The following is a 15645-nucleotide window of genomic DNA, read 5'->3' as shown; positions in this document are numbered from 1 at the left end:
TAGAAATCCCAAATAAAAACGACTTCCCATTATTAAGTAGTCATTTTCAGGCATGTGTTCAATGTCACAGATTTGGTCCCTAGCCCCTACCCTTTTATTTATTTATTTAGAAAGCAAGGTTTATTTAGAAGACAGAAAAGCTCCCACAGTGGGAAAGGACCCGAGGGGTTTGCCCATCCCTACCCTTTAATCTATCTTCTACAAAAGAGTCATGTGCACAGAGGTCAGGAAGCCGATGAAAAATATTCCACTTCGTCTTCCTCTTTTATTTTTTAAGTTTAAACCACAAGAATACATTTATTATTTTTATTTTTTGGCTTTAATTTATTTATTTGTTCATTTATTTATTATTTTGAGAGAAGAGATAGTCAGAAGCTGGTTAGGCAGGCAGAGAGAGGGCCTCGAGGAGGCTTAACCGCAGGAAGGTACCCTGCACCACCCCTGTTATATAACCGTTGGTTGAGAATGTGGTTAATGCCGTTGAGAGCATCCTCTCAACCCAGGATGTACTGCTTAAAGGACTTTTTTGCTGCTTCAACGCAGGCACAGCAGCTTAACTAAATGTCCTAACTTGACTTTGGCTTATTATAATATGGCTCAACAGAGGATTTGCATTGCAGTTTTACTCCCCCCGCAGTGGACTTTTCTGTGGTACTTATGGGTAATATTCAAGATGGAGTAACTTTGGTCAAGTACCCTCAGACATAAAAATTGGGTCTCAGGAAGGAGGGGGCGGATGAGATGTCAATGAGAGAAACGCCCCCCACCCCCCCAAAAAAGATAAAACCACAAACAAACTCCTAGCACTGGTAACTCATTTTTGGGCCTCCTCTTTCCTCGGGAGAGAGTTTTGTTGCTTAATAAACTTCTTTCACTCATCCTTTTGGAAGGTTCCTTCATCTTCTTGGGCACGGGACAAGCACCCGCGGTTGCAGGTCTGAGCTGACAGTGGAAGTAAAAACTCCTGCAACAATTTTAGACTCGGGGGGCGCACCTGGGTATTGTTCCACATGTCCATGTCACAAAAAAAAAATACATCACTCTCACTGCCACCAGCGCCCCTCCTTCATACCTGCAGACGCCCGATTCCCGCGGCAAGCGACGCCGGAGCGCAAGGTTTTGGCCCGGAAGGCGACGCGGAACTCCTGTTCTCTCCTCAACGCACATCCGGAAAGAGCACCCGGACTGTTTAAGGAGACGGGACTCGTGCCTGGGCGGGGCGTCTAGAGGCAGGTCCTGGGGTCCTGATCGGGGAAAGAAGGGACAGCGGGTACACAGCGAGAGCACTGGATGTCACGAAGCCCTGGTCGTAGCTCCTTGTCCGTTCGCGGAAGAGGGGACATAAGCACACGCCGCAGAATCTCATGTACGCCTCTCCCCAGAAATACAGCGAACTCGCCTGTTTGTGGAGCTCGGGCCACCCCGTGTCAGGGACTGCTGGCTGGATGCAGAACGCAGAGGGGACAGTTGGGGGCAAATCTTTCCTGCAGGGCCTGAGGTGGAGCCTGGAGTCATCCGAAGCCAGCAGGCCTGGCCAGGGCTTGACACGCCCTCGCCTCAGGCACACGCTTAATCCAGACTGAATGTGTGCTTCTTCTCGGCCTGTCTAATGACCGTCCACTCTTCTGTCGGTTTCAGTAGTAAGTATCCGGAAAGATATCCGATGACCCGTTCTTCTTACTGTCGAAGTGAATGGGAATTTTTATCCGTAATATTCTGTTCAGATTTCTGGAGTTGAACTATTTATCTAGGCGAAGGTATAAAACCTTCTGCTTTTTCCTAGAGTGATTTGAGTTCCTCCGGGTATACTCCCAGTAGGGGGATTGTGGGGTCGGGTGGAAGATCGATTTTTAGATCTTTCCGGAATCACCACACTGTGTTCTGCAGAGGTTGTACTAGTTTACAGTGTGGAAGTGTTCTCTTTCCCCGCATCCTCTCCAGCATCTGTTGTTTTTTGAGTTATGGATGATGGCCATCCTGACTGGGGTTAGGTGGTATCTCAGTGTAGTTTTAATTTGCACTTCTTATATTTTTTAAATTTTATTTTAAAAATGTGGTGTACAATTCAGGGTTAGGTATACAAATGTTCATTATGCAGGTACTCTTGTTGATGGGATGTATCCCCCTCACCCCGCAGTTTCCCACTACTGCCAGTCCCTTATAGTATATGATAATCATTCAAGGTTCACTTATGAATGGGAACATGTGGTACTCAGTTCTTTGCTTCTGTGATAGATCACTCAGTATTATAGACCCTAAGTCCTTCCAAATTGTTGTGAAATTCATAATTTGACCTACTTTATGGCTGCACAACTTTCCATTGTGTATATGTACCACATTTAAAAAATCGAGTCCTCTTTCAGTGGGCAGCACCGTTGGTTCCATGTTTTTGCTATTGTGAATAAAGCTGTAATAAACATGCGTGTGCAGGTAGCTTTTTCATAGAGTGATTTGAGTTCCTCTGGGTATATTCCCAGAAGGGGATTTTTGGGGCTGTATGGAAGGCTTATTTTTAGATCTTTAGGAATTGTCACATAGTTTTCTGCAGAGGTTGTACAAGTGTTCCCTTGTTGCCACATCCTCTCCGGCATCTGTTATTTTTTGAGTTATTAATAATGGCCATCCTTAATGGAGTTAGGTGGTATCTCAGGTGGTTTTAATTTGCATTTCTTTGATGACTAGTGAGGCTGAGCGTTTTTTCATGTATCTGTTGGCTGCTCGTATGTCTTTTGAGAAGTGTCTCTTCATATCTTTTGCCCACTTTTTAATAGGGCTGTTTTTTTTCTTTTCAGCACTTTTGAGTTCCTTTTAGATCCTAGATCACTCTATGAAAAAGATACCTGCACACTCATGTTTATTGAAGCATTGTTCACAAAAGCAAAAGCATGGAACCAACTGCTGCCCATCGACAGTGGACTGGATTGAAAAAATGTAGTACATATACACAATGGAATATTATGCAGCCATAAAGAAGGACAAAATTATGAACTTCCCAGCAACTTGGATGGACTTAGAGTCTATAATACTGAGTGTTCTATTACAGAAACAAATAACTGAGTACCACATGTTCTCACTCATAAGCAGACCCCAAACAATTATCATAATACTATAATAAAGAGATTGACAGTAGTGGGAAACTGTTAGGGGAGGGAGGGAGGACAGAGTTCATCGATAAGAGTACCTGATCTCACACCAGGTGAAGTGGGGTCCAAAGTGAAGCCCAAACTTTACCTGTACAATGACCATTTGTATATCTAACCCTGAATTGTACCCATCTTTAAAATAAAAATTAAGAAAAAAAACCTTCTGCTATGAGCAATTATTACATAAAATTATGTATTTCCATCCTGGTCATGTTATTTGAATTTGCATGATTTTCTTTTTTTTTTGAGTCACGGTCTCACTGTCACCCAGATTGAAGTGCAGTGGGATGATCACGACTCACTGCTGCCTTGACCTCCTGGGCTCAGACGATTCTTCTGCTTCAGCACTTCTTGAGTAGCTGGGATTACAGGTGCATGCCACCATGCCCAGCTGGTTTTTTTGTTGTTGATGCTTTTGCTGTTTCAGAGAACTTGCTGACTTCCTGATACTGATATTTTTGTGACAAAAATCAAACAAACCAGCCAAGCTCAATGGCTCACACCTGTAATCCCAGCACCGGGAGGCTGAGATAGGAGAATCGCTTCAGCCCAGGAATTTAAGACCAGCCTGGGCAAGATAGCAAGACCCCGTCTCTACAATAAATCAAAAAATTAGCCAGATGTGGTGGCACACTCCTGATGTTCCAGATACTTGGAAGACTGAGGCAGAAGGATCGCCTGAGCTCAGGAGGTTGAGGCTGCAGTGGCTGAGAGCATGGCACTGCACTCCAGCCTGGGTGACAGAGGAAGACTCTGACTCAAAAAGAAGAAAAAAAATTAGAACCACTCAGCTGGGCCCACTAAACCCCCTGAATCACGGAATTGTGTTTTAACTTTGGGTTCAACAAACTACAGTTTATGGACCAAATCTGGCCCTCGACCTGTTTTTGGAAGTAAAGTTTTAGTGGATACAGCCAAACTCATTCACTTAATGTTTTGTTTGTAAAGCTCTCCTGCTATAACCGTAGAGTACTAGAAACAGACTTTATGGCCCTCAAGCTTCTCAAAAAAAAAAAAAAAAAATTCTTCCCATAAAGTAGTCACAGAGCAGAAAATGGTTTGCACCCTCCCTTTACAAGTGGAGTGGTGGTGAGGGAGATTGGACTGTGGAGAACTGTTGGTTGGGGAGCTGCTTCTCTGTCCCCCTGAATGGGTTAGAAGAAGTTTGCTAACCTCTATTTTAAGCCACTAAGTTTGGGGCTGGGTTGCTATGTGCCAGTGAATAAATCAATAACACTGATGGTTTTACAACTTGTATTTTGCAATTGAAGGATACTGAAAAAGCTAGCAAGTCCTGTGAAATACTGCCAGAGCTTCTTGTTCCTTTACTAACATGGTCTTTTGCAGGTTGGATGTTCTATTAAGTGTTCTGACTCCATTAGCAGAGTGGTGATTCTGCACAACTTCTAACAACTCAAGAAGGTTTTGAGTCACAGTTTAGTCACCTTCAAACTGTGTGACCAGGGATGAGTTACTTAATCTTTTTACTGCTGGAGAAAAGTGATCTTCACAGTGTCATGATTAAGAACATGGGTTCTAAGCTGGGCTCGGTGGCTCAGCCTGTAATCCAGCGCCTTTGGGAGGCTGAGGTGAGTGGATTGCCTGAGCCCGCGGGTTCGAGACCCACCTGGGCAGCGGGACCTCATCTCTACAATAAATCAAAAAATCAGCCGGGCGTGGTAGCGCGTGCCTGTAATTCTGGCTACTCGGAAGGCTGAGGCGGAAGGATCGCTGGAGCCCAGCAGGCGAGGCTGCGGTGGCCGGGAGCGGCCACTGCACTCCAGTCTGGGCGACCGAGTGAGACTCCAACTCAAAAAAAAAAAAAAAGAAGAACATGGGTTCTGGATTCAGACAGCCAATGTGTAAAACTGTCTCTTTCACTTACTGAGAGGTGGTAGTCAATGGCATGAATGCTGTAGACAACTACCCTGGGTTCAAATCTGGGCTAGGAACCTGCTTGCTGTGTGTCCTTGAGCAAACAGCCTCTCTGGGGATCAGTTCCTTCATCTGTAAAATGAGGAAAATAACATTAACTACTTCATAGTGTTCTTGGGAACACTCAAATAATTTAATATTTTTGTAAAGTACTTAGAGTGGCACAAAATAAGCTTTATGTAAGAGTTCATCGATGAATACATTTCTGACTTTGAAAGCCCCAAAAGATCATTTAAGATCTGCATGTCTCAGTTTCTTCATCGGTAAAATAAAATAAGTGCACATACTTTCTATGGTTATTGTGACGATTACCATAATGTTTGAAAGTACTTAGAACAGTGCCTGGCATACAAGCCCTCAAACACATCCACTGTTGTTATTGTTTGTACTATTACTCTTGCCATTGTGTTATTGTTTACAACATAAGATTGCTTTATTTTATTTTATTATAGAGATGTGGGGTACAAGTCAGGATTAACTGCACAAGTAGGTGAAGTTTGGCTCTCCAACTGGTCCTCACTTTCCCTGGTTTAGGATCAGGTACCCTTTGTGCTGTTATGTGCCCCCTCTCCCTCTGCTGGCAGTGTCCCATGATTGCTGATCCCTCCCTTGTGTTATTGTGGTTAATGTTCAGGTTCCACTTATGAGTGAGAACTTGGGGTATTTGGCTGCTAAGAATGCTTGTTTCCAACTCCATCCAATATGCTGAGAAGTCCATGATTTTGTCATTCTTTATGGCTGCATAATATTCCATTGTAATGCTTAGCCTCACTAATATTCAGAAAAATGCATATCAAAACTTTTATTTTTTTTTAACATTTTGACTTTTGTATCACAGCTTAAAACACAAACACATTATACAGTTAAGCAGAAATATTTTCTTTTTTATATCTTTATTCTATAAGTTTCCTCTCTTTAATTTTTTTGTTTTGCTTTTGAAACTTTTTTGTTAAAAATTAAAACATAAATACAGCATGTTAGCTTAGGCCTACACAGAGTCAGGATCATCAATATCTGGAAGGTCTCTAAGTACAATGACATGCACAGAGCTGTCATCTCCTAGAATAACAGTGCTTTTTTTCTGGAATAACTCCTGAAGGACCTGAGGCTGTTTTACAGCTAACTTTTTTTTTTAATAGGTAGAAAGAGTACACTCCAAAATAAAGATGAAAATACAGTATATTGGTTTTTTATTATCCTCATCAAGTGTTATGTACCGTCTGTAATTTTATGTGCCTTGCTTTTATAGGGCAGGCAGCACAGTAGATTTGTTTAGACCAGCATTACTACAAACACCTGAGTAATACATTGAGCTATATTAGGACAGCTATACTAGGTGATAGAAATTTTTCATTCCATTATAACCTTACGGAATCACATTGTATATGTGGTCTGTTGCTGACTGAAATGTCATTATGTGGTGCATAACTGTAAATTAGGCTCTGTTTGCATGTCACATGCTCTTAGCATTGTCCAATAGAACCTTCTGTGATGATGGACATGTTCTCTATCTGTGCTGCCCAATATGTTAGCCAATGTTCACATGTGGCTGTTAAGTGCTTGGAATGTGGTTAATATGATAGAGCAATTGAATTTCTAATTTTATTTGACCTTAATGTGTTTAAATTTAAACGTCATCAATGACTGAATAACTGAGTTTTGCATTTTATTTAATATAAAATTTCAATTTGACTAGTGGCTAGCCTATTTGAGAGTGCAGCTCTAACTTAAAAATGACTGTTCAATACATGGACCTCTGCCACACATTTATGTTGATGAAGGGAAGAGGAGATAAAAGGTGGAAGATGATGTGGACCCTGACCAAATGTACGGATTTCACAGGCCGGTAGTCAAAGTCTGAAAACTCCTTCCAAATGTACTGCATTCACAGCGCTCTATTAAAGCCACCCAGGGAAAAATGGCAAAACAGAAAGAGGTGTTTGATTATTTGATGGAAAGCTCAACTTTCAACTGATGAATGATAGTGAGAAAACCAAATTACCTTCAGGGCCCTGTGAGGGAGAATGAGAGATTTGGACTATCACAAATAGCAGCTACTATTTTTTAAAGACTTCTATGAGGGGGTTCTGACTTATCATTGAGCCAAACTATGGGTAGAACTTAGGACAATCATCAGCACCTTAAGAAGACCCAATGGATTCAATAGCCAGGGCTCAGTCCCATGTATGAACTTAATCCCGGATGGTCTATGGAAGTCAATAACAGATTCATGGTTTCCGAATTCCCTCCCAGCATTTCATTCCTATAGATAGCTTTAAAAGTTCACCCAAATATGTGTGTCCTTGTACTTATTTCTTGATTTTCCAGGTGTATCTTATCCAAATAAACTCAGAAAGTTCAGAATGAGCATGATGCCTCAAGTTATTCATCATTGACTAGGGAGCCAAAGTCTCTTGATGTATTTCACTCTTCATTTCTATTTCTGGGACAAATGAAGACACAGATACCGATAGCTTTGTCTGATGACTCACTAACTAACAAATTAGTTTCCTGCTAAACCTTCCAAAAACCCAAATATTCACAATAGCAGTATTCTGTGTATCAAAGCTAACTTCCTCAAAGACTTGCTGGAACTGGAACAGTGAAGTCAAGCTCAGCACTGTCATGGTGATGTTTAATGGTTCTCTGTCGTTTGATGGTGTGCCTCTTTCTCATTTTGGCCAAACTGAAATGATAAGAGATGAGTTGTGGAGAGAGATGAAGATGTCTTTCAACTTTACTACCCCAAATTCTTCAGGCATCAGTAATTGAGGAAGGCTATAACTGAGCTTCATGCTTTATGTAAATGTTTGATTATAAAATACACCTGGAGTCCTTTCTCTATGCAAGGCACTGTGCTATCCTTTAGTAAATAGAGCTTACTTTGGTGTCACAATGAAGTTTACAGTTAAGAACAAGGTCAAGGATTTCCTTTCTTTGGTTTTGTTTGTTAAAAAGATAAGCAACCAATTTTGCCTTTAAATACAAGAGATCCTGGAGTATAACGCCATCACTATTGGGTCAAACTGTGTCCTCTGAGAAATGATGTGTACAAACCCTAATCCCCTCTCATACTTTCGAATTGTGACCTTATTTGGAAATAGGGTCTATTCAGAGGTAATCAAGTTCAAATAAGGTAATTAGAGTGGACCCTAACTCAATTTCATGCATGTCCTTATTAAAAAAAAAAGAAAATTTGGACACAAAACAGACTTGAATAGAGGAACAATTATGTGAAGAGAGACAAGGAGAACCCAGCCATGGACAAGCCAAGGAATGGCTGAGCTTCCCAGAAGTCAGGGGGAGACCTGGAACATGTCTTACCTGAGTGCCTTCAGAGGAAATGTAGCCCTGCCAACATCTTAATTTTGGATTTCTAGCTCCAGAACTGTGAGATAAGAAATGTCTGTTGTCCTAAGTCATCCGGTTCGTGGTCCTTTGTGGCCCTGGGAAACAAATACAGGCTCCAAAGAAAACCACTTAGGCAGGAACATGATGTAACTCACTAATGTAAGAGAACTGACTTGGTGAGGACAGAAATGTGAGATGAGACTGTTGGACGAGGGTCAACACACAGATGTATTCAATCCAGAAAATGAGGAAAAGGTTCTAACATGACTTCAAAAAAGTAATGCCTGCCTGCTTTCCTCCATTCAGATGCACAGAATGTATGTGACAATGACCTTCACATATCATCACAATCATTGGTCCATGCATATTATTTTTGCTTCTGCTTTTTGCATGTGTGTCCTCTTGCAACTTATCTATAAATCAGTTTCCTGTTCAGTCTTCCAAAAACTCAAATATTCACAATAACAGTATTCTACTATGTCTTTTAATTTATTAACCCTTAGCTGTTTTCTTTTCTTCAATTACTGTCTAGTATGTCCATTTTCTTTGCAGTCTTCAATTTAGTTTTCATTCTGTTCTCAGTGGAGACTTAAATTGTTTTCAAAACTCTTTTTCTGTTATAAAACTACTGATGCTAAGAGCAGTCTCACACATAAATGCTTGGGTATTTGGTGTGTTTTTCTGGCACAGGTTTATCTCCCAATCTGTGGGATCAAACATTTCCACTTCCCTTTCACTACTCCCACATATTATCCGACCTTTTAGTGCTAAGGCTTTATCTACATCTATACCTATATTTATATATCTATACCATGTTATTTCTTATGCTATTTAAGGTTGTGTAATAGAGGATAGCACACTTGTTTGTGAATGTTTTATTTATATTTAGCAACTGTTGTGATTTGAATGGAGCCCTTCCCTCCTGCAAAATATATTTCCAAGGCTTAACCCAAGGCACATGTGAAAATGACCTTATTGGCATGTAGGGAATCGCCAGAGGCGATCAAATTAAGATGAGGTCATTAGGACGGGGCCTAATCCAATATGTCCTAGTAATAAGAAAAGATACCCAGAGACAGAGACAGAAAGAATGCCCTGCAATGACAGAGACAGATACTGAAATAAGCCATTTATAAGCCAAGGAACACCAGGGATTGCCAGCAACACTAGAAGCTAAGAGAAAGACATGGAACAGATTCTCTCCTTGAGATTTCCGAGAGAGTAGAGCCCTGCTGACTCCTTGTAGTCGGTCTCCAGAACTGTGAGAGAATGTATTTCTGTTGGTTTGAGCCTCCTGGTTTGTGGGTCTTTGTTACAGCAGCCTTGGAAACAAATACAGTAACCCTCTAAGTTGCAGAGTATTGTTCAGATGTTCAGACCATCATGGAACAGCAAACTCCACTTTTTAATTTTTGAACATCCAGGTCACAGACAATGAGCATGAAAAACTCTTTGGAACTTTTGCTTTGCTTGCCAAGTCAGATCTTTTCCAATATAATTCACATACTAACAATACAAATGCATTTAATTTTTTATCACTATAGCCACTTTCATAAAATTATGCTTGTGGAAGAATTCATCTTACTATTATATTCTAATCTTAATTACAACTTCTTGAATAACTTGGATCTTGTATTTTGAATAGTTTATAAAGCTCCTAATCTATTGCATTTAAATTTATTTTGCCCTCAATAATTATTGGGAACAGTAGCCTTCACAGTGTTATGACCGCTGTGCAAGAAATAAAATGCCAACATGTAGGAGATTAGATCCTGAGTCTTTAATCAGCTGGTGACTGAGAGAGGGCAATAGCCACTGAAAACTCTCCGTCCCCAGCAAAACAAGCAGGGGGCTTATATATGTAATGCAGCTTAAAAAATGCAGTTTCTGTAACTATGGTAATTAAAGGTTACATATCAGGAAGGAACAGAAAACAGGGAAGTGGGTACTGTAACTAATTTGGCAGCTTTGCTGTTTATTTAGTTGGCTTTCGGCCAGGTACTTTTTTGCAAAATTAATATTTTTGAAACAGGATGCAAGTGGTGTTGGGGATTTCAAAGAAGAAGGTATCAGTTACAGTTCAGGGGCCAAGAAGAGTTGTGGTTACATGTGGTGGTGGGGGGCGGGGAGCGGTGTCTGGGCAGCAGGCATGCAATTAAAATGGAAACTTTTACAAGATAGCATTACTTATGTCAAACAAGCTTTCATAGGTTATTAAGGTTATACAGACATACAGGTTTTACAGACATTTCATTCCCTCCTTTTATTTGTGCATGAATTAAATCATTGACTCATCAGTTATTGACAAGGGACTACAGTGGGTTCCAATAAACATAAGTTTTACAGAATTAATGCATTGTTTGACAAACTGGATAATCCAGTTGAGTACACAGGGCCCTATAAGTAAACCAAAGACGAGAAGGACAAGGGAGCCTGCTAGACTAGTGAGGAGAGTAGTTAACCATGGTTTTTAATCGAGCATAGAGTGGAACCAAGATTTATTCTTCTCTAGGTTTCTTTGTCGTCTGTCTATGCTTTCCTTTACTTTACAGAGGGTATCTTTGATAATGCCTGGCTTATTGACATAGAAACAACAGGCCTCCCTGAGAGCAACACAAAGCCCTCCTTGGGATTAAAAAAAAGTAGATCTAAGCCTCTGCAATTTTGGAGGACAACGTCTGCAAGGGAATCTACTTGGTCATAGAGCTGGTCTATGGCTGATTGCATATACTTTAAGTCAGAATTAATATCTTGTGCAAGGTTGGCCAAGCCTAACTCTTCACGAACTAAAACTACGATGCTGAGTGCTGCAGTTCTGGCTATGCTTAACCCAATTAACGCCAGCACGAGGAATGAGACAGCACACTTATGGTGGGTTACAGGGAGACCAGGGGGATTTAACAATGGGGATCCCTGAGGACCACTATAAGTGTATACTTGGGGCAACACCTGAACAGTTACACATAAGGTAGGCTTATTAGTTAACATTTCAGTGGTTACGCAGGTTGAAAGGTCTATATGGCAAGCAAGCCAGGTATCAGCTGGAGCCTTGTAGACTATGGATTCAGACATAGTTACAGTAAGAGACAATTTACAGATTTCAGCAAATGGAGAGGCTATTAAGTTGAAATTTACAGTTACTAAACAGGAGGCCTTTCTGGTTACATCCCGAGGGTGACATGGATTATTTTCTGAGAATCTTGACATGTAGTTTTGTCATGTTCTAGGTGGCATGGAACAATGGGGGCCTCAACTCCTAGGCCTACATAATAAGAAAGTTTTGCTTTTAGACATAGCCAACAATCTGAGGCCAGATCTGGCCAGGTGATATTAAGCAGATGGTGCACGTGGGTTAACATGGGAAAAAGGCTAGGTGGCTGGTGTTCTGGGGCTGCCATGGGGGATGAAAGTCCTCCGGGTGTTGGCAGAGGTGGAGGTGGCTGATGATAGCTAAGTAAGGTGTCAGTAAGTCCTGACAATGGTCCAAACCTGGACGGCTCTGTTTGGGTCCTGGGGAGGACTACTTGTCATCGGATGGTGAAAAGAGCTCCCGAGTCATGTCCATTTAAATAAAGTCGTACTAGCTGGGCGTGGTAGCATGCGCCTGTAGTTCCAGCTACTTGGAAGGCTGAGGCAGAAGGATCGCCAGAACCCAGCAGGTTGAGGCTGCGGTGGCCGGGAGCGGCCACTGCACTCCAGTCTGGTCGACAGAGTGAGACGCCAACTCAATAAATAAATAAATAAATAAATAAATAAATAAATAAACTAAATAAAGTCATATGCCCCAGGTGAATCCCATATCTCAGGAAAGGAGGGAGGGATTGTTAACTTTTATGCATATTGGGGAATGACTAGGCATCCTGCCATATGACAATTTTGGAGGTGTCATTTTGTCCCTTGGGATAGGAAGTTATAGTAATACAATCCCAATGTGGACAGAAAAATTTACTAGCTTGATTACAGAGACCATGAGTAGGCTGTCCTGGACATATGTAGAAATCTTTGTGTCTTAGATCTATATAAAGAGAGTGAACCTTTCTATTGGAGGGGGCCCCTGGCTTGCAATATCTCTTGGTTGGGATGTTGTTAGCCCTACTTCCTCTTTGGCCTGATAGATCTGATAAGTCTGTCTTGAATGAGACCAGGTCAAGAGGCTGACTGTTGGACCATTCTTTAGTATCTAATGTTATTCCCCCCATAGTGAGGGTAAAGGCGTACCAAGTAGGATGTTGAGCCCCACCTTGGAGTGCATGGGCTAAGGAAAACCAGAATAAAAACAAAAGAGTCTTAACTTGTAGCATCTAAACCCAGAAATGGTTGTTCATTTCTGGTCGGATCAGGGCACCAAACTTGGAGGATGATCTTGAGTGGGTTATTAGGTCCTTTTGTACAGTCCAAAGATCTGAGGGTGATGTGTCAATTGTTGAGGTTGTTAAATTCAGTTTTCTTGACTCACAAGTAGCGAATCAGGCTGGGATTCCATCAACCTTGAGTGGGGTTGAGGTGGTGAGGATGACAATGTAGGGTCCTTTCTAGCCTGGGGCCAGTCCTTCCTTCTGGAACTTTTTGACATAGACCAGGTTTCCAGGCTGGAATGGATAGCACGGCATTGATGGTGGGGTAGGCAGAACAGCATGGATGTTGGAATGAATAGCCTGGACCTGTTGGAGGGACTGAAGATACTTCAACAGAGATTGATTAGTAATTTCTTTAAGAATAGGCTTTTGTAACTGGGGCAACAAGGGAGGAGGTCTACCAAACATGATTTCATATGGGGTAAATCCGGCCTTATAAGGGGTGCATCGGGCCCTAAGAAGGGCCAGAGGCAAAATATTTACCCATTTTTCGCCGGTCTCTATTATTAATTTAGTCAAAGTAGATTTCAAAGTTTGGTTCATGCATTCAACTTGTCCAGAGCTTTGTGGTTGGTAAGCATAATGTAATTTACAGTCGATGTTTAGTACTTTGCTGACCAGTTGGACTATGGATGAGATGAAGGCTGGACCATTATCAGAACCCTTAGAGAGGGGGAGCTCAAATCTAGGAATAATTTCATTTAATAAAAACCTTGTAACCTTAAGTGTGGTTTCATTTTTAGTGACAAAAGCCTCCACCCATCCAGAAAAAGTATCTACAACACTAGTAGATACTTTTACCCTGCAAGGGGAGGTACCTGCAAGGGGAGGTTTTATACCTTGTACCCTGCAAGGGGAGATTTTATATCAGTAAAGTCTACCTCCCATTTCTCTCCAGGGCTCAATCCTTGGGTCCTGGTACCAGTAGTAGGCTTTGGACCTTGCTTTGCATTGACCTGGATACAAGCTGGGTATCTTGTGGCTGTTTTCTTGGCCTTATATCTTAAGTCACTGATATGGTAGAACCATTTTACAGTTCAGTCAATTTGGTGCTACCCAAATGGGTGGCAGAATTTAGTTGTTTTACCAGAGTGTATCCAAGAGTTTCAGGCAGGATAATTTTAGAGTCCTTGACCCACCATCCAGTGGGATCTTTGTCATTTCCCATCCAGTCTGCTTGTCTTTCCTCTTCTTGAGTGTAGGTGGGCTGTGGGAGAGAAGGGACCGAGAAAGTCTTAGTTAGCAGAATAGTTAGAGGCTCAACTGGGAGCTCCACAGCTTCCCAGGCCGCCTGGTCTTCCAGGTGGTTCCCGATTGCCTCTGGAGTGTCTGACTTTTGGTGTCCCCTGCAATGCATGATGGCTACCTCTTTGGGGAGACATATAACCTCTAAAAGGGCTAAAATCTCCTCTTTGTTTTTGATAGTCTTTCCTGCAGCCATTAGAAGTCCCCGTTCTTTGTAAATCATAGCATAGACATGGAGAGTAGCAAAGGTGTATCAGCTGTCAGTAAAGATGTTTTTCCATTTCCCAGATCCCCAGCATAGGGCCTGAGTTAGAGCAATTAACTCAGCTTTTTGAGCCAATGTGCCATTGGGCAAAAACTGTGACCAAATCACATCATGAACTGTGGCCACCGCAGCACCAACCTTGCAGACTCCTCCTATTATCAGGTTGCTGCCATCCGTGAACAGGATAGCATCAGCCTGACTTAAGGGGGTGTCTTGAAGATCAGGATGGCTGGCCTGAGAGATGTCCATCATGTCTTCATAGTCATGCACTGGTATTTCTGGATCATCATAGGGGAGCAAGGTAGCCAGATTAAGGCATTGTGTAGGAGAGAAAGTTAGTCTAGGTTGGTCAAGTAGGAGACTTTGGTACTGAGTGATGCGGATATTTGACATCCAGTGACCAGAGGCTCCCCTGAGGAGAGTCTCAACGGCATGGGGAACAGATTCTGACCAAAAGTAGATTCTGACCAAAACCAGATTCTGACCAAAACCAGATTCTGACCAAAACCAGATTCTGACCAAAAGTTAGTTTATCAGCTTCTTTGACTAGTATGACCATAGTGATGATGGCCCAGAGACAAGAGGGCCAGTCAGAGGCCACTGAGTTCAGTCTTTTGGACAAATAGGCCACTGGCTGCCTCCATGGCCCTAGAGTCTGGGTAAGGATCCCCTTTGCAATTCCCTATTGTTCATGAACGAACAGGTAGAAAGGCTTAGTAGCATCTGGGAAGACTAAGGCCGGGGCCTGGGTAAGAGCTGTCTTAAACTGCTGGAGCACTTATTCCTCAGTAGCAGTTCATTTCAGGGGCTTGTTCCCTGCAGTAGCAGTGTATAGAGGCTTGGAAATCTCAGCAAATCCCGGGATCCATAATTGGCAATATCCCACTGCCCCCAGAAATTCCCGTACCTACTTCTTCATCATTGGCATGGGAATTTGGAGGATGGCTTTCTTTCAGGCCAAAGCTAGGGCTCATTTACCCCTTTTCAGCTGGAATTCCAGGTAAGAAACTTCAATCAAGCAAAGTTGTGCCTTTTTGACCAAGACCCAGTAGCCTAGATCCTGAAGAAGCTGTAAGATAGCCTTAGTGGCTTTTAAACATGTATCCAAGTCTGTCTACATACTGGAGTAAAGTATATTCAGGGTGCAAGGCATGGAACCCTGACAAATCCTGTTGTAAAACTTCCCCAAAAAGAGTCAGGGAGTTCCTGTATCCTTGTGGCATCTGAGTCCAAGTTAGCTGACTCGTATCTCCCAAGTCCAAATTTGTCCATTCCAAGGCAAAATGGGTTGACTGACCGGAGACAGGGGAATGGAAAAGAAAACAGCTTTTAAGTCCAATACAGTGTATAC

The 15645-nt window shown here is 42.1% G+C and overlaps 1 protein-coding gene across 1 annotated transcript in view; it reads left to right on the top strand.

Moving 5' to 3' along the window:
• The first annotated feature begins 1581 nt into the window (after window positions 1-1581).
• The window catches only part of LOC103268128 (bile salt sulfotransferase-like), an 82649-nt gene continuing 68585 nt past the window's right edge, over window positions 1582-15645 (top strand). The window contains exon 1 of the mRNA XM_008065681.2: window positions 1582-1640. Coding sequence (XP_008063872.1) covers window positions 1610-1640 — 31 coding nt within the window. The 5' untranslated portion in view covers window positions 1582-1609. The remainder of the gene's footprint in view (window positions 1641-15645) is intronic.

This window comes from Carlito syrichta, unplaced genomic scaffold, assembly GCF_000164805.1.
Source record: "Carlito syrichta isolate Samal-C Ts95f unplaced genomic scaffold, Tarsius_syrichta-2.0.1 Scaffold308773, whole genome shotgun sequence".
Classification (NCBI taxonomy): Eukaryota; Metazoa; Chordata; class Mammalia; order Primates; family Tarsiidae; genus Carlito; species Carlito syrichta.
Note: the sequence above shows the minus strand (reverse complement) of the source record. Positions and strands in the feature narration are given on the sequence as shown.